Raw genomic sequence first — 18643 nt, 5'->3', positions numbered from 1 at the left:
AACAACATATACACTACTATACGTGTACTTGGCGCCTTTTTTTACCTTTTTTAAAAAAGGTAATTTTGTGCGGATATTACTCCTTTTTGTAGTATATTACGCATTTTATAAACAGTATGAACAGGATAAAGCTATTTGGAGGTATAATACTACCACTTTGTTTTTTTCGAGGTAACAACATAACAGGGTAACAACATAATACATATACACTACTATGCGTGTATTTGGCGCTCTTTTTTACCTTTTTTTTTTAAAAGGTAATTTTGTACGGATATCACGCCATTTTGTAGTGTTACGCATCTTAATCTTATAAACAATATATCTTATAATCTTATAAACAGTATATAATACAAGGTATGAAGCTAAAATTGTTACGGACTATTATTTCTAAAGAAAACAACAATTTAATATTTTGCTTAGTTTTTTTAAAATAATAATCTGTAACCCTTTTAGTTGTACACCTTGTATATATTTTTCAATTTCAACATAAAACATAATCGCAATAAAGCATGATTAATGTTAATAAGTCGTTAACTGTAAAATTCTTTATTTATTTTTATTTGCGTGTCTTACTGAATGTTGTTCGCAACTGTATATGTATGTACCGATATCTTCAGGTATCGATATTTTTGATAATTATTTTTACGTCAGACATAATTTTAATTCATCCAATTTTTATTATGTCTAGACATAATTTTTGTCCAATTTTTATTATGTCTAGACATAATTTTAATTTAGCAATTTTTATTATGTCATGACAATTCTAATTCTGCCGCTAGGGAAATTTTAAGCCGATTCTTATGAATCAAGCTTGAATTCAATGTCTAGGTGTCCCAGGTTGCTAATGACGAGGTCCACATAGTGCGCTCTATAGTTTTCGGTGTACAGGTGTATTAATACCTTGAATTCGATGGCCACGTGTTCCAAGTTGCCGATGACGAGGTCCACATAGTGCGCTTCGTAGTTTTCGGTGTCTACATGTATTAATACCTCGAATTCGATATCTACGTGTCCTACATTGGGTGCGTTCAGCCGATACTCCTCTAGCCTAGCAATCGTGAGCAGACGCTCGTTTTTGCTCGTTTCCTCTCTTTTGACCTAATGGATTAAAAGGAGAGAAAACGAGCGAAAACGAGCGACTGCTCACAATTGCTAGGCTAGCGGAGTATCGACTGAACGCACCCATTCAGATTTAAAATTATTAATACACCTAGACACCAAAAACTATGAAGCGCATTATGTGGACCTCGTCATCGGCAACCTGGAACACGCAGACATCAAATTTGAGGTATTAATACACCTAGACACCAAAAACTACCGAGCGCGCTATCTGGACCTCGTCATCAGCAACCTGGGACACCTAAACATCGAATTCAAGGTATTAATACACGTAGACACCGAAAACTACGGAGCTCACTATCTAGACATCGTCATCGGCAACCTGGGACACCAAGACATCGAATTCAACGTACGATTACACCTGGACACCGAAAACTACCGAGCGCGCTATCTGGACCTCGTCATCAGCAACCTGGGACACCTAAACATCGAATTCAAGGTATTAATACACGTAGACACCGAAAACTACGGAGCTCACTATCTAGACATCGTCATCGGCAACCTGGAACACTTAGACATCGCATTCAACGTATTATTACACCTGGACACCGAAAACTACGAAGCGCACTATGTGGACCTCGTCATCGGCAACCTGAGACACGTAGACATTGAATTCATTGTATTCTTACACCTGGACACCGAAAACTATGAAGCTCATTATGTGGACTTCGTCATCGGCAACATGAGACACGTAGACATCGCATTCAACGTATTATTACACCTGGACACCGAAAACTACGAAGCGCACTATGTGGACCTCGTCATCGGCAACCTGGGACACCTAGACATCGAATTCAACGTACGATTACACCTGGACACCGAAAACTACCGAGCGCGCTATCTGGACCTTGTCATCAGCAACCTGGGACACCTAAACATCGAATTCAAGGTATTAATACACGTAGACACCGAAAACTACGGAGCTCACTATCTAGACATCGTCATCGGCAACCTGGAACACTTAGACATCGAATTCAAGCTTAATTCATAAGAATCGACTTAAAAATTCCCTAGCGGCATTTTCTGCCAAGCGTAGAGAATCTTCTTTTCCGTTAACTCAATATATATTATTTATATATATCAAGAGACACGGTAGTGTCTCGCGCCAAGTACACGCGGAGCGAGACCGACCGTGACTCTTTTACGCGACGCGACGGGTTGCGAGTACCCGAGATGTTGAGATCTCGATAACGAGTGAACGGATCAAGTTCTAAGTAGGCTTGATCGATAGCTTGGGGTCCAATTAGGGGGTGGTTTCTCTCATAATATTCCGCTACGTGCCTTACGAGCGGAGATATTGCGACGCAAAGTCCAAATGTGAAAATTTATTTTTAAGATACTCCTCCTCCTAACGCTCTCATTCAATATTATTATGATTATCAGAGAAACGTCCCTTTCACTTTTTCGACGCTGGCGGCGCAGGTATCGCCAGGTTCGATATCGCGCGCGTATTTCGAAATTAGGTCGATAAACTTATCGGTCAGGAGGAAGATTTCTATTTAAGTAAAAATTAGGTATATATATATATAATAAATATTGAGTCAACGGAAAAGTAGGTTCTCTATGCTTGGCAGAAAGTGCCGCTAGGGAATTTTTAAGTCGATTCTTATGAATCAAGCTTGAATTTGATGGGGAGATATACACCAATAGTATTTGCGTTAGTAGTTTTGAAAGCGTCTCCCAGTCCCTGAACGTATTCGTATTCAAATAATAAGTTTAACGGTTTGACAGGTTATGTCAGGTTAAATTCGAGTAAAAAGTTAATTAATTAATTAATTAATTAACTTTGGGCACGCTACTCTTTTAAGGTTATGCAAAATACATAAGTGACTCATTAACCTGTCACATTAATCTTTGGCAAACCTGTTGACATAACCTGTCAAACCGTTAAACTAACTTATTTGAATACCCATAATATAAGTACGCAGTTCTCTACTCGGATTATCGTGTTAACGATTTCTCCGGCTCATTTTCAGGTGGAAAAGCAATTTGTAAGTACATACGTCTGTATGTTACAAGTGGATTTGCCATTCGAAAACGGGAGTTGCTTCTGAAGTCGCTGTGCAAAAAAGCAAAGAAATGTATTTCAATAAGAAATATATGTAACGTTTAAACATATTACATGCAAAACATAATTATCATTTAAAGAATTTTATAATAATAGTCATATTGCTTAATCAGTAGTAGTAGTAGTAGTAGTACAGAAGTGGGAGGTACCACCAAGGTCCCTATCGGCCACTAGATCTAACTGATCCTCTGTGCCTTCCCACTCGTTTTCTTTGCTAGGTCTCGAGATACAGTCTTGAACCTTGTACCAGGTTTATCAGATCTGTAACCCTAGCATTTTCTAAATCCTGGGGGGTTAAAAACATACTCCCCCAGGTTTTGTATCTTTTGCATATAAATGCCGGGCATTGGCATATTATATGTACATTGTCTTCTTTCTCGTCTCCGCAAAGGCGACATGCCTTTTGCTCCGCAAGCCCGAGATTAAAAAGGTGTGCTCTGAGTAAGGCAGAGTGACCAGTGAGCAGTCCCAACGCCATTCTCAGTTTCTGTTTACTTAGCGCCAGTAGTTCTTTAGCCCTACCTGGTCTGCTGTCTTTCATCAAAGTCCTGGCCTGGCGGCAGGTTTTTAACTTCTCCCACCTGGCCAGATGTTCCCTTTTCAGGCGACCTTTGATGATTTCTTTGCCTACTGCAAAGGGTATTCCCGTCACCTGGCCGATTGGTGCTTCATTAGCTCCCTTCTTGGCCAGCATGTCTGCGGTTTCATTCCCGGGTATTCCTTGATGCCCAGGCACCCATACTAACGTGACTTTGTTAGATCCGCATAGTCTTTCTAATGCTAGCATGCAATCCCAAACCAATGCTGATTCAGTAGTTGTTTTTGCCAGCGCTTGTATGGCTGCTCTACTATCCGAGCAGATGTTTATCTTCTTTCCCTTTGTATCTTTGTTTAGCAGGTATTCCGTGCACTTTAGGATAGCCAGTATTTCAGCTGTAAAAACAGTTGAGTGGCTTCCCACAGGAATACTTTCCCTGTGGTTTTCCTTCGGCCCGTAGAATCCTGCCCCGAAGCAATCATTAATGCCTGACCCATCAGTGAACCATAGGTCCACATTGGGATCCCCGACTCCCTTCAGGTCAGACCAGTCTTTTCTAGTTGGTATTCGTATTTTGAAGTGCTTTACCAACTGGTATTTTTTAAGAATTCTATCTTGTTTTGAAGTGAAAGGGTGTTTCTGGAACAGGTCGAGCCTTGTGTGTCCCAATCCTGTATTTCTCCATTCTCCCTGACACTTTAGTCTGTATGCTGTGTTCCTTGCTGAGTTTACCACGGCCAGGTCCAGTGGAGGCACACAGAGTGCAATTTCTAGCGCCTCTGTGGGGGTAGTCCTCATAGCCCCTACTGCAGCCCTTAGGTAGCTACCTTGTAGGCTTTTCAGAAGGTTCTTTGCTTCCACTTTCTCTGTTCTGGGCCACCAGATCACAGATGCATAAAGTAGTCTCGGTAACAGTACCGCTTTGTACAACCATAGTGCTATGGGAGCTTTGATGCCCCAAGACTTTCCCATGGCTCTTCTGCACATCCACATGCATGTGTAGAATTTTTTCCTGCTCTCTGCAATGTGTACTTTCCAGTTAAGTTTGGTATCTATATGTAGTCCCAAGTATTTAACTGAGGTTGTAAAGGGGATTACCTTCCCCCAGAGCTTAAGAGGCTCAATGGGTTCTGGTTTGTATTTTCTAGTGAAGACCATTATATTTGTCTTTGATGGATTAACCATCAATCCCTTGGCCTCACACCATTTTTGGACGATCTTTAGGGCATCTTCCATGCGGTCCCTTAGGGTATCTAAGAAGGATCCTGTGATCACTATAGCTACGTCATCCGCATAGCCACAGGTCAGGAACCCCTTCTTTTGTAGTTTCACCAAAAGATCATTGACTACTAGGCACCACAGCAGAGGGGACAGAACCCCACCCTGCGGGCACCTCTTGTTTGTTTTACCAATGATACTAATATTTCTTTGCGTGACTGTTAGGTTCCTCCCCGCCAGCATATCCTCCACCCAGTCTACTAGCGGTTCCGGGACCCCATGTGCAATCATTGCTTCCTTAATGGCCTTGTTCGAGGTGCTATCAAACGCCCCTACGATGTCCAAGAAGGTTCCAATAGCGTATCCTTTCGCCTCCAGCTGCGTCTCTATCTTGCCTATCAGGTGGTGTAGGGCAGTTTCCGTAGACCTGCCCTCCCTGTAGGCATACTGAGCACTGGCTAGAGGGTGGTCCGCTAATGGTCCATCCTTGAGAAACCTATCAATTAGCCTCTCCAAGGTCTTTAATAGAAAAGAGGTCAAGCTGATGGGTCTATAATCCTTGGCTTTAATGTGTCCATTTCTGCCAGGCTTAGGTATGAAGACCACTCTAGTGGCTCTCCATGCTTGCGGGACATGTCTCAGAGCTATGCTTGCCCTAAAGATTTTAGTCAATGGGCCTACCAGCTCTTCGAGTCCCTCCTGTAGGAGCAGAGGGAGTACGCCGTCCGGTCCCGGAGCCTTATAGGGCTCAAAGGAGCGAACCGCCCACTCCACCGCTTGTGGATAAACTACCTTTGCCGCCAACGCCCAGGCCCTGGGCTTATAAACGGCCCTAGGTTGTCGTTGTTTCTCCGTGGCTGAAGAGGATTTTTGAAATCCCGGGAAGTGAACCTCCATGAGATGATTCAAAGTCTCCTCAGTTGTTTCTGTGAATTCTCCATTAGGGAGCTTGAGACAGCTCCACTGTGGGTCACTCTCTTTGCAGAGGATCTTGCAGAGTCTGGATGCTTCTGGAGCACTCTCAATCCCCTCGCAGTAACTCCTCCACCCCGTTCTTTTGGCGTTGACTATCGCTTTTTTGTAGTCTCGCTGGGCAGCCTTATGCTTTTCCCAGGCTTCCAACGTATTTACATTTTTAGCCCTATTGAAGAGCCTTCTTACCCCGGCCCTGAGCCTCGATAGCTTTGCATTCCACCATGAGGCACCGGCCGAGGCATTTCTTGGCCTCAATGGGCAATTTAGTTCAAAGGATTCCCCGATAGCGTCGCTTACGAAGCTCGCTGCGATCTCCAGGTCCTCCTTTGTATGGAATTTGGTCGGCGCATTTTTTAGCCGACTGACTAAGTCGGCTCTAAAGCCCTCCCAGTTTGTTTTCCTGGGGTTTCTCTCCCCACTGTTCATCTTTCTGTAAGTTCACAAGGTCAAAGCGGATCTGTCTGTGGTCGGACCCTGAAGGTTCATTTGAGACCCTCCATCCCGCCACCAGATCCACCACACCCCTCGTGCACAACGTAATGTCTATCACTTCCTGTCTTCTAGAGTCCAGGAAAGTGGGTTCTGTTCCTCTATTTAAGATTTGTAAGTTAGTGCTCATGATGAAGTCAAGTAGGCTCTCCCCCCTTGGGTTTATGTCGGAGCTTCCCCACACCAAATGGTGTGAGTTCGCATCACAGCCCAAGAGGAGCTCTAGTCCCCTTTCCTTCGCATAAGTTACTAGCTCTATCATGTTTCTTTGGGGGGGTAGTTCCTCCGAATCGTAGGGCATGTAAACAGACCCCACTATCAGGTCCCTGACCCCTCCATCGTCTGTATTGAGTTTCAGCCTTACAGCTACTAAATCGCCGTCGCTGAATTGTGGTAATAGACAGGCATCCAGACCTTTCGCCACAATACAGGTTCTTGGTCTTTCTGTGTTGTCTGCTTTGAACAATTTACCACAACCTCCAAGGCCCTTAATGTGTCCTTTGACGAGCCACGGCTCTTGGATGAGGAATAAATGCTTTGTGTGCATCACAGCTGCGCACCTGGCTAGAACCGCCGAGGCGCTTTTGCTGTGATGCAAGTTGATTTGAGTGAAGGGGATATTAGAGCCTGCCATCGATTAGGCAGTCTCCGATCTATCCTCCTTCTTTCCTAAGGCCCCCCTGCGGGCCCCCCCAGGCAACCTAACTGTCGCCTGGCTGAGTCCGCAGAAGGGGTTAAAGTTGAGCGCTTTAAGAGCACTCAACGCTCCCTCCCCAATAAGGGCAGCGAAGTGGGTGCTCGTAGCATCCCTACTTTCGCTACCCCTCGCGACCACCCAATCCGCGGCTTGGAGACCCTCATTTTGTCTGTCAAGTAGCTCTATCGCTTCCTTGACAGGCATCTTAGGGTCCTCTACATGCACTACCACTCGATGCCGCCTAGGCAGCTCATCGAGCCGCATCGCACGCAGCCGGACCCCGTTAAGGTCTATTACCGAAGTTAGGCTTCGAAGCCACCCTTCGGTTTCTACATCGGTGCAGTTAAAAATGACTGCACCGTCCCTATCTGAGGTGCCCTTGAAGGTGGGAGCTTTAGTACCCCTCGCAATGCTCAGGATACTTCCCCTCACCTTTTCCTTCAAGAGAGCAACCTCTTGTTCGTTCAGCTTTCGTTCGGGATACTCCATGGGAACCATGGCCACCCTCACTAGGCCGGATGTTATCTGGGCAAAAGTCCTCTGATCTGGAGTGATTTTAGGCCTTTTGCCCAGCTGTACAATGCTGGGACTGGGTGTGCTCTGTTCCGATCTGGGACGTTTGCCCGTCCCAGCGGAAGCTCGCTCCCCCGTCTCCAGCGCTGCTGCAGAAGCAGAGTTCGGTTCTGGAGCGGGCTTTTCAGCGCCGCTGCTCCCCTCCATCTGCTTCTGTTTTTTGTAGCGGCGACGTGCCGCTCCACTAAATTTTTTCCGGTTTTTACCAGCTTGTGGTTGGGCCTCATTCGGCTCCTTCCCCAAGCTGCCCGGTCTATTTTCCTCAGGTCGCTCGCCACCTGCTAAGGTGGCCACGCCCTGGAGAACCTCCTCGTACTCTAAATTTAATAAATTTGGCATTTTATTCCCACGAGTACCGCGGTCGCGCGATCTCACCCGGGCAGAGCCGCGAATGCCCGGGGCTTGGCTGCCCCCGAAGGGGTTTCTCCCGGAGGTCGCCCGGTTTCCGGGAGGCACCGTTAGTGACGCAGCACCCCCTGCGCCACGCAGCCATCAGCACGGTTGCTCACACCTTGGCTTGGGGGGTTCCTTTTGGTCGGGCGCGCCCGGCTACACCCCTGAGCGGGTGATCCCCGTGCGCGCCCTTAAGCCCCCCCACCCGCCCCAGGGCGGCCACCCGCAGCCCCCGAGAACACCGGGTCCGCCGAGCGGTCCCGTCGTCCCCCGCGTCCCGCGAACCACGAACACCCGCCCCGAGGCTTCGGCAAGGTAGGAACCCATCGGGGGAGTTATTAATCATTAAAATATATAAAAAATTATATTTATTATTTCATTTTCCACATGAACAAAAATTAATTTGCATTATTTTATCATTGCTACTATTTTTATATTTATTTCTTTATTATATAAGAATAAAAAAGATAAATCAATATATAACATTAAGATAAGAAATGATACAGTAATAGAAGAACGGTAACAAGTAAGAAATGAAATGTGCTGACTACATTTATAACTATAAAAATTATAATAATATAGTTTCAGTTAATAGCAAAAAATGGTACTTATAGATATTTTGTATACGAAAAATGAATTATATTTTTGTGTTTTCTTGTTTTATTTTTTTTTTAGGTACTGTTATTCGAAGTAGACATATACAACACAGTTTCTGCACGAGAAAAAAAGCTCCTCTCGGTTGTGCGTCGTTTCCTTGTCGGTGTGTAATATTCATTGTCAGTCTCAAGTCTATAAAGAATAAAATGCAACAAGATCGCAAAAAGATTGTTGTAACAGCAGTATCGCTTATAGTGCGAGAATTAGAATTTTCATCGTCTGAAAGCGATGATGAAGAATTACAATTAATTGGAAGAAACCCAAGAAGAACTGTAACAAGAATAGAAAATTATGTAGAAGAGTTAATACCAAAATTGACAAAAAAAGAATTTAAAGCCCATTTCAGGTATGAATTACTAATATATAAAATTTCTAAAAAAATAAATAAAAAATATGTATATTATATAATATGTGTGTTATGTGTATATAATTTAGGATGTTACCTGAAACTTGCAATTACATTCTGTCTCGTATTGAGCACAGACTACACAGAATAACAAATGGAACCCCTATGATTTCTCCGCGAACGCAATTCTTGTTGGCCTTATGGAGGATGGCTACCCCAGATTCCTTTCGGTAAGTTATATTAATTTTTTGTAATGTCCGGTTGTTATTGACATCTGTGTGTTTGATAATAAAAATATAAACTGTTACTTTTATTATCGTGCTGTATACAGAATTTTCTTTACGTATATATGCATGGTACAGCACTTAAAATTACTACCTTAAATATCTTCGCTATTTTTAGTGATACGAAAAAATTATTCTTACAAAAGTTATACGACATTAAGAAGATATGCTATGCAGTGCAATGATTTTTCTTTGAAAAAGTGAAGTTTAACGAAATTTAGTATTTTATTTAAAAAAATGTCAAAATATTTTGTAAACTATTTTTTATTATTGAAATATATAATTTTCGACTGTTTTGCTTTACCTTGTATATATCAATGTCAGTGTAACTATGATCAAATCTTTAATTCAGTTTTTATGTCTATTTCTTTATGTTTAGTTCAATATGCGAACGCTTCAACGTTGGTAGAAGCACCTCACTATATATTACAAGACGTGTTGTAAAGGCACTCATTGAGCTTGCGTCTATTATTATTAGGTGGCCTACAGGTGAAAGGGTAGACGAAGTGTGGGCAGGATTCGAAAACACGAGTGGTTTTCCGAAAATTATTGGCGCTATAGATGGCACCCACATAAACATACCAGCTCCAAAAAAGTACCCTGAATCTTATGTCAATCGGAAAGGTCACCATTCCATTCAACTTCAAGTATGTTTCATGTTTTATTTTAAATTTTTCTATTATATTTTTAATTACATTTTGTAATTATTTATTTGTAATGTTTTTCTTTTTGTTTAGGCTATCTGTGATCATAAGTGCCAGTTTATACATTGTTTTGTTGGAAATGTTGGATCCGTACATGATCAGCGAGTGTTCCGTCAATCTGAAGTGCAACATTACTTGGGTAATGTTACAAAATTTCCACAAGACAGCCACTTAGTCGGTGATCTGGCTTACAAATTGCACGAAAATTTAATGACACCATACCGAGACAATGGTCATTTAACAGAACGACAACGAAATTATAATTTCTGTCACTCTTCAGCGAGAATTGCCATTGAAAGAACATTTGGAATGTTGAAAGGAAGATTCCGAAGTCTGTTGACTGTACTTGCAATGGTGCGAGTCGATCAAATTCCTGCACACGTTCTTGCTTGTTGCATATTGCACAATATTTGTTTAGAAAAAGATGACGCTCTTGATTTTGAAATAAATGATGTTGAGGCGATTGATGTAGCGGAAAATGCTATAAATGTTCTTGATGCACGTGCTGGTGCTGCCAAAAGAGATTTTCTGTGCGAAACATTAAGAATTAGACATGTGTAGCCGACCGTTAAGCGATTTATATACATTTTTGCAATTGCGATAGCATTGATACATTGTTCACGCACTATTCTTTTTTGATACGTTTTTTAAGATAAATCACACAATTTTCGCATGACGCTTTTGTTTTTGCTTCACGCTCGAAAGTTGGATACGAAATGCTCGTTGGGATGAAATAACGTTTATAACATATACGGGCGAAAGTTTCCTGAACTCGTGAAATTATTAGTTGTCATTGACATCCGCGTTTTCTGTCATAAAATTTTTGTAAACTTTATAATAATTTTGTATCGAGAATTTACGATTAATTGTTCTGTTTTTATAGCGACACTAATTAGCGTTAATTCCAATGCGAGTATCAAGTTTTTTCTTATTTTTTTTCATTTTCTATTTCCAATAATTCTAAGTTATATATATGTAACAGCAGTTTATCAAGAAATGTGTCACGTATAATAGCAAACGTATTAAATTATATTACTTTTAAATTGTTAAATAAAATTACTGTTTAATCTGAATGTACAAGGAGATTAGTAAATTCCAAAATAAATCTTATAGTATGATTTTATTTTTATGTGTTTACAGTTAATACAGAAACCCAGTAGGGAAAAGTTATTACCTAATTCATTAAAATATCCAAATATTCAACTTTGATATACTCTAAACATTTTTAATAAAGTACTCGTTTTCTTTTTGAAGAATAGAAAATAATATAGTCTAAGGCTGATATTACATTAGTTGGAGGACGAATTTTTTGAACATGTTAATTGGCTACAAAATACAAAACTTCTTGAGTCTCTAGAAATTTTCTATTCTACAGCCGATCAACACATTTGAAAAATTCGTCATACGACAAATGTGATATCAGTCGAAGTCAGTTTCTAGCTCACAAATAGTTTAATTGTAACAAAATTTTTAAATAACGCATATAATTAAGTTACTTATTAAAGTATAGTGTACAATACTTCTTCATCGTTTTTAGATTAAAATAATAAAATTAAATGCTCAAATTACGACTTCCAAAATTCTCTGCCAGCGCTAAAAATCTATAATATATGTTACATGCATTATAGATTTTTAGCACTGGTAGTGAATTTTGGAAAATAGTCTACATCTCGTCGCTTTCTAGATAAATAACTAAAAGAAAATAAAATAATTAATTGCTTATAAAAATATACGATTTTTCTCTATATTGCGCACAGATTTGGTTCGCGCGTATTGTACAACTTTATATAAGTAATGTTCTACAGTTATATATTCTACAGTTTGTCAATAAGTTTGTCCAGTTTCTTCAGCAGCTTATGTTTGACTTCCATCTTCTCCTTATGTCTTTTCTCTTTCTGTTCGTCATCTATTTTTTGGGAAACATCATTAGCCTTACGTTTACCTAGAAATGTACAAAAATATATATATCTTTAGTCTTTTGTACTGAAAAGTGTATTGTGCCTAAGGCCGGATTCACACCTTAGCAGAAAAACAGAAAGCAGAAAGGCAAAGGCCCAATCAAAACTCTCACTTATAGTAAGCAGTATTTAATAGTATATACCTTCACACGGCATGTAATATTTGTGAAACATTGTTTTAATTGAAAACAATCTTCCACAAATATTACATGCCGTGTGGGCCAATACATATTGCCTATTATGATTGAGAGTTCTGATTTGCTTCTGCTTTTTTCAGCTAAGGTGTGAAGCCTAAGCCGGCCTAAGGCTGAGATTTCATATATCCCATATCCGACAACGACATTGTCAGACGTAGGCTGCGGGATATAAAATTTCCCGAATCTTTAGAAATTTTCTATCACGCAGTCAATCGATTTACGCAAATGCATATTGACTTACAAGGCACACTAATATTCACGTTAAAAGATTTTCCAAGGATATTTAAGTTGTGGGAAGAGTTAGGATTTTCTGTTTTAATCGTTTCTGCACCAGTGGAAGATAATGTACTCAAAGGTTCCATGTACGGTTTGTCTTCCAGAAGACTCTCCATCAGCTAAACAGTTTATACAATTTCAAATAAAGTTATGTCTAAATAGGAAAGGTGGTTTTATATACATGTGTACACTGCATTTCACGGATTGAGAGAGGAACTTTTTCAGTGTAAACTAATAAAACCAATCCGCTTAATCTCTGAACCAAACATTAGTTTATCATTACACTAGTCTACACCGAAAAATATATCAATCCCTGAAACGTGATATATGTACATACATTATACACTTACGTCCAAATATTTCCATTCTCGCCTACCGTTTCCAGACTTTTTATTAAAATCCTTCACAGATTTATATGTGCGTTTCATAGTGTTTACCCGTGTACAGCATTGTCTGCCGGAAACCATGTAGCCTTTTTTAGTTAAAATTTGAGCAATTTGTTCCCATATTTTTTTATGCCTTACTTTTCCAAGATACATATCTTGTTCTTGTTGACGATATTCTTCTAAAAGAAGCAAAATAGCTTCATGAGACCATATAAAATCTGTTTAACAAAGAAAAACATTTAATATACTGTGCTATGTTTGTAAAATGTTAATAAACGGAATATAATAAAATGTTAATAAATGTAATAATTGTAACCGTATTGTAAGCATATAATTTACTTACTCTCTGAAACCTCTTCATTTGAAACTGTGTCTAAACCTGAAATTGAATCATCTGGAACTGAATCTTGAAATACATCGTTATCGTCTGGAACTGTATCGTCTGGAACTGTATTATCTGGAACTGTATCGTCTGGAACTGTATCATCTGGAACTACATCGTCTATGTCCGATACTATTACAATATCTGCAACAAATAAAACGTGTATAAAAATTAAAAAATGACTGTCATATTATTTGTTTGACATATGTACATATCAAACAAATTAAGATGAATTAATTCATTACCCATAGTGTTCATACTGTTAAAACAATTTTTATTAAGCACTCACCCTCGTCATTTTTTAATTCACGTGCATGCTTTATTAATTGTCTTGCAAAAGCCTTATCTATATAGGGGTAACAGAGAAATGAGAGAATTAAAGAAATGAGAACAAAGAAAAAAGAAATGCAAACAATAATAAAGATGACTGAAAGGAAGGAAATGGATAATTACATAAAACAAATATTACAAATAAAAGTTTTCAAGATAAAATAGAATATGACAGGTATATAAATAAAGCTCCAAGATGGATTCAAGCAAAGTTAAATCAAGACAACCCAAAACAAAATGTTATTTACCTTTTCTTTCTTTACAGTTATTACTTTACAAATAACAATAATAATTAGGGCTGCGTTTAAAAATTTCACTCAAGTGAAATTTCTATTCTTCTATCCTTATTCAATTCTCAGTAAAAGGTACAAAAAAAGATGGAAATTTTACTCGAGTAAAGTTTCTGAACGCAGCCTAAAGTAATAAGTAAAGTAATAAGTAATAACTAAAAATGAAAAACAATCTCATAAGCTTTTTAACTTACCACGTCGGGCTTTTAGTGCATCCACGGGAGTAAGTTGAAGAGTAAAATACTCTTGCGTTTCTGCATCATACATTTTCACTTTTACGTATATTTTTACGTACAGTTGAAAAAGTTAACTTGAAAAAAAGTTGAAATGCAAAACCATTTCACTCTCAATCTGTATCTCTGGGCCAGTGTTCTCTAAGAAGTAGATGTACGGAAAATGCGAGCTGGACTGAAAAAGATATCAAAAGTTATCTTCACTGTAAACTCGTAAATTCTCGATACAAAATTATTTGAAAGTTTACAAGAATTTTATGACAGAAAACGCGGATGTCAATGACAATTAATAATTTCACGAGTTCAGGCAACTTTCGCCCGTATATATTATAAACGTTATTTCATCCCAACGAGCATTTCGTATCAAACTTTCGAGCGTGAAGCAAAAACGAAAGCGTCATGCGAGAATTGTGTGATTTACCTTCAAAAATGTATCAAAAAACAATAGTGAACAATGTATCATTCCTATCGCAATTGCAAAAATCGCTTAACGGTCGGCTACACAAATGGCGAAAATTGAACTGTGCATGGATAATGAGTAATCTAGATGCGCTTAGAATTTACTACTGCTACTGTTCATAGAGCTTGCAAACGCTAACGCTACTCATACACCACCTCCGAGGCAAGAGCGTTGATAGCGTGAGTTATGACGTCAAACGCTACAGACAATGACGTCACGGATGGCGCTGATAGCGTTGGCAGCGAGCTCCCCGAACACCGATAGTACCGAATAACGCTAATAGCGAGCTCCCCGAACGCACCCCTAGGAGGCCGAAAAAAGGTCATTTTTTCGAATTTTTTTAAGGAAAACTATTTGAAATTTCGGATTGGGAGTTTTTCTATCTAAAAGTATACACATTCAAGAATATGTCCAATTTTTTTTATTAAAAAAAATCAAAAATTGACGAGGTTGTGGTATAACCTTTGGAGCGCCGTAAAAAAATCCGGGTAAACGGTACCCACTGGCGTTTCTTCAAAAATCATCTGAAACAAAAAAACCAAAAAGATTATTAAATTAGATACTATAATCTAGTACTTGTCATAGCCGATTTTGAAAATATCGATTTATGACAAAATGACGGACGTTTGAACATAACATAGCGATTTTTCGACCAAAAATGAGTTATTATTTTGCCTATAAAACAAAAACTAAGCAACGAAAAAAAAAAATCCTATGACAAGTACTAGATAATGATGTATAGAATAACCACAAAAAAAATTCAAGGCGATCGGTTCATTGGTTTTCAAGAAATTTTGGGTACCGATTTAAAAAACGTGGTTTTGAGAAAAACGCGTTTGAAAATTTGGGAATGAATAAATCATGAAATTTGTCAACTTACATGGAATCATCGATACCAGCTCCATAGTGTAGGTCTTCTGCAGTCAACGGAATGTTCATATTGGCTAAATTTTGTTGTCGGCGCCGTATTCGTCCTTCTTTCGTCTGTTCTTGCGCTTGCAGCTCGGCTTTCGCTATGCGAGTTTCGTCTTCTTGCGCAGCGTACAAGTGCGCGCCCGATCCGACCGATATTCCTAACACGTTCATGACTTCTAACAATGACGTGACACCATTGTTGAACGTGCATGTTGCAAGAAATGCAGCAATGTTAACAATTTTGGCCCCGCTGTGCATCGTTTTTGGAGCTATCTTCCAAATCAGTTGGTTGAAGCTCTCATTGCTGTTTTGTGTGTATCCGCCAACACAGCGTTCCAACAATTTGTCATTGCTGAGGTTTTCGTAAATTGGTTTGATGGAATCTAACACCGTTTTTGGCAATGCTGAATAATCGTGACGGAAATTCTTCAGTTCTCCTTTAGTTTTCGCTTGTTGCGCTCTCGGAGACGGTTCACTCTCTCGGCTGTAACTTCGTTATTTATCGAGATATTGACTTGCAATTTTAACCAGATATTTTTGAGACCTCAAGCTTCAAGAAAATGCAAAAAAAGAAAAATCGATTTTTTTTGACCATGCTAGGTGTATATCTCCCCTTAATATCTTGAATTCGATGTTCACGTGTCCCAGGTTGCCGATGACGGGATCCAGATAATGCGCTTCATAGATTTCGGTGTCCAGGTGTAATCGTACGTTGAATTCGATGTCTAGGTGTCCCAGGTTGCCGATGACGAGGTCCACATAGTGCGCTCCGTAGTTTTGGTGTCTACGTGTATTAATACCTTGAATTCGATGTCCACGTGTCCCAGGTTGCCGATGACGAGGTCCACACAGTGCGCTTCGTAGTTTTCGGTGTCCAGGTGTAATAATACGTTGAATTCGATGTCCACGTGTCCCAGGTTGCCGATGACGAGGTCCACACAGTGCGCTTCGTAGTTTTCGGTGTCCAGGTGTAATAATACGTTGAATGCGATGTCTACGTGTCCCAGGTTGCCGATGACGAGGTCCACATAGTGCGCTCCGTAGTTTTTGGTGTCTACGTGTATTAATATCTTGAATTCGATGTCCACGTGTCCCAGGTTGCCGATGACGGGATCCAGATAATGCGCTTCATAGTTTTCGGTGTCCAGGTGTAATCGTACGTTGAATGCGATGTCTAGGTGTCCCAGGTTGCCGATGACAAGGTCCACATAGTGCGCTCCGTAGTTTTCGGTGTCTACGTGTATTAATACCTTGAATTCAATGTTCACGTGTCCCAGGTTGCCGATGACAAGATCCAGATAGTGCGCTTCATAGTTTTCGGTGTCCAGGTGTAATCGTACGTTGAATTTGATGTCTAGGTGTCCCAGGTTGCCGATGACGAGGTCCACATAGTGCGCTCCGTAGTTTTCGGTGTCTACGTGTATTAATACCTTGAATTCGATGTCCACGTGTCCCAGGTTGCCGATGACGAGGTCCACACAGTGCGCTTCGTAGTTTTCGATGTCCAGGTGTAATAATACGTTGAATGCGATGTCTACGTGTCCCAGGTTGCCGATGACGAGGTCCACACAGTGTGCTCCGTAGTTTTTGGTGTCTACGTGTATTAATATCTTGAAGTCGATGTCCACGTGTCTCAGGGTGCCGATGACGGGATCCAGATATTGCGCTTCATAGATTTCGGTGTCCAGGTGTAATAATACGTTGAATTCGATGTCTACGTGTCCCAGGTTGCCGATGACGAGGTCTACATAGTGCGCTCCGTAGTTTTTGGTGTCTACGTGTATTAATATCTTGAATTCGATGTCCACGAGTCCCAGGTTGCCGATGACGGGATCCAGATAATGCGCTTCATAGTTTTCGGTGTCCAGGTGTAATCGTACGTTGAATTCGATGTCTAGGTATCCCAGGTTGCCGATGACAAGGTCCACATAGTGCGCTCCGTAGTTTTCGGTGTCCACGTGTCCCAGGTTGCCGATGACGAGGTCCAGATATCGCGCTCCGTAGTTTTCGGTGTCTACGTGTATTAATACCTTGAAATTGATGTCTAGGTGTCCCAGGTTGCTGATGACGAGGTCCACATAATGCGCTTCATAGTTTTTGGTGTCTAGGTGTATTAATAACTTTAAATCTGAATGGGTGCGTTCAGCCGATACTCCGTTAGCCTAGCAATCGTGAGTAGTTGCTCGTTTTTGCTCGTTTCTTCTCTTTTTAATCCAGTAAGTCAAAAAAGAGGAAACGAGCGAAAACGAGCGACTGCTCACGATTGCTAGGCTAGCAAAGTATCGGCTGAACGCACCCAATGTAGGACACGTAGATATCGAATTCGAGGTATTAATACATGTAGACACCGAAAACTACGAAGCGCACTATGTGGACCTCGTCATCGGCAACTTGGAACACGTGGCCATCAAATTCAAGGTATTAATACACCTGGACACCGAAAACTATAGAGCGCGCTATGTGGACCTCGTCATCGGCAAGCTTGATTCATAAGAATCGACTTAAAATTTCCCTAGCGGCAGAATTAGAATTGTCATGACATAATAAAAATTGCTAAATTAAAATTATGTCTAGACATAATAAAAATTGGACAAAAATTATGTCTAAACATAATAAAAATTGGATGAATTAAAATTATGTCTGACGTAAAAATAATTATCAAAAATATCGATACCTGAAGATATCGGTACATACATATACAGTTGCGAACAACATTCAGTAAGACACGCAAATAAAAATAAATAAAGAATTTTACAGTTAACGATTTATTAACATTAATCATGCTTTATTGCGATTATGTTTTATGTTGAAATTGAAAAATATATACAAGGTGTACAACTAAAAGGGTTACAGATTATTATTTAAAAAAAAATAACTAAGCAAAATATTAAATTGTTGTTTTCTTTAGAAATAATAGTCCGTAACGCTTTTAGCTTCATACCTTGTATTATATACGGTTTATGAAATTATAAGATATATTGTTTATAAGATTAAGTTGCGTAACACTACAAAAAGGCGTGATATCCGTACAAAATTACTTTTTTAAAAAAAAGGTAAAATGAGCGCCAAGTACACGCATAATAGTGTATATGTATTATGTTGTTACCCTGTTATGTTGTTACCTCGAAAAAAACAAAGTGGTAGTATTATACCTC

At 39.9% G+C, this 18643-nt stretch overlaps 1 protein-coding gene and 1 long non-coding RNA gene across 3 annotated transcripts; both read right to left on the bottom strand.

The window, feature by feature from the left end:
* Positions 1-11162: 11162 nt before the first annotated feature.
* LOC143895385 (uncharacterized) lies at positions 11163-14806 on the bottom strand. 2 transcript variants are annotated; one of them, XM_077402454.1, is made up of 7 exons: positions 14535-14806; positions 14075-14288; positions 13550-13606; positions 13222-13404; positions 12843-13096; positions 12458-12611; positions 11163-12003 (listed from the first exon to the last, which is right to left on the bottom strand). In XM_077402454.1, the coding sequence occupies exons 2-7, from the start codon at positions 14145-14147 to the stop codon at positions 11876-11878; spliced, it is 849 nt and encodes a 282-aa protein (XP_077258580.1). In that variant the 5' UTR covers positions 14148-14288; positions 14535-14806; the 3' UTR covers positions 11163-11875. The 2 variants fall into 2 exon arrangements, with proteins under 2 accessions (XP_077258580.1, XP_077258581.1); XM_077402455.1 differs by lacking the exon at positions 13550-13606 and having other exon boundaries at positions 14535-14787.
* A 171-nt stretch (positions 14807-14977) lies between these two features.
* Positions 14978-16113, bottom strand: LOC143895386 (uncharacterized). The gene is made up of 2 exons (XR_013256315.1): positions 15454-16113; positions 14978-15097 (listed from the first exon to the last, which is right to left on the bottom strand). It is a non-coding gene; the product is annotated as an uncharacterized LOC143895386 (long non-coding RNA).
* Positions 16114-18643: the final 2530 nt, after the last annotated feature.

This window comes from Temnothorax americanus, unplaced genomic scaffold (genome assembly GCF_048541705.1).
Source record: "Temnothorax americanus isolate GAGA-0224 unplaced genomic scaffold, ASM4854170v1 Scaffold157, whole genome shotgun sequence".
In the NCBI taxonomy this organism is placed as follows: Eukaryota; Metazoa; Arthropoda; class Insecta; order Hymenoptera; family Formicidae; genus Temnothorax; species Temnothorax americanus.
This window is presented reverse-complemented; position numbering and strand designations above follow the sequence as displayed.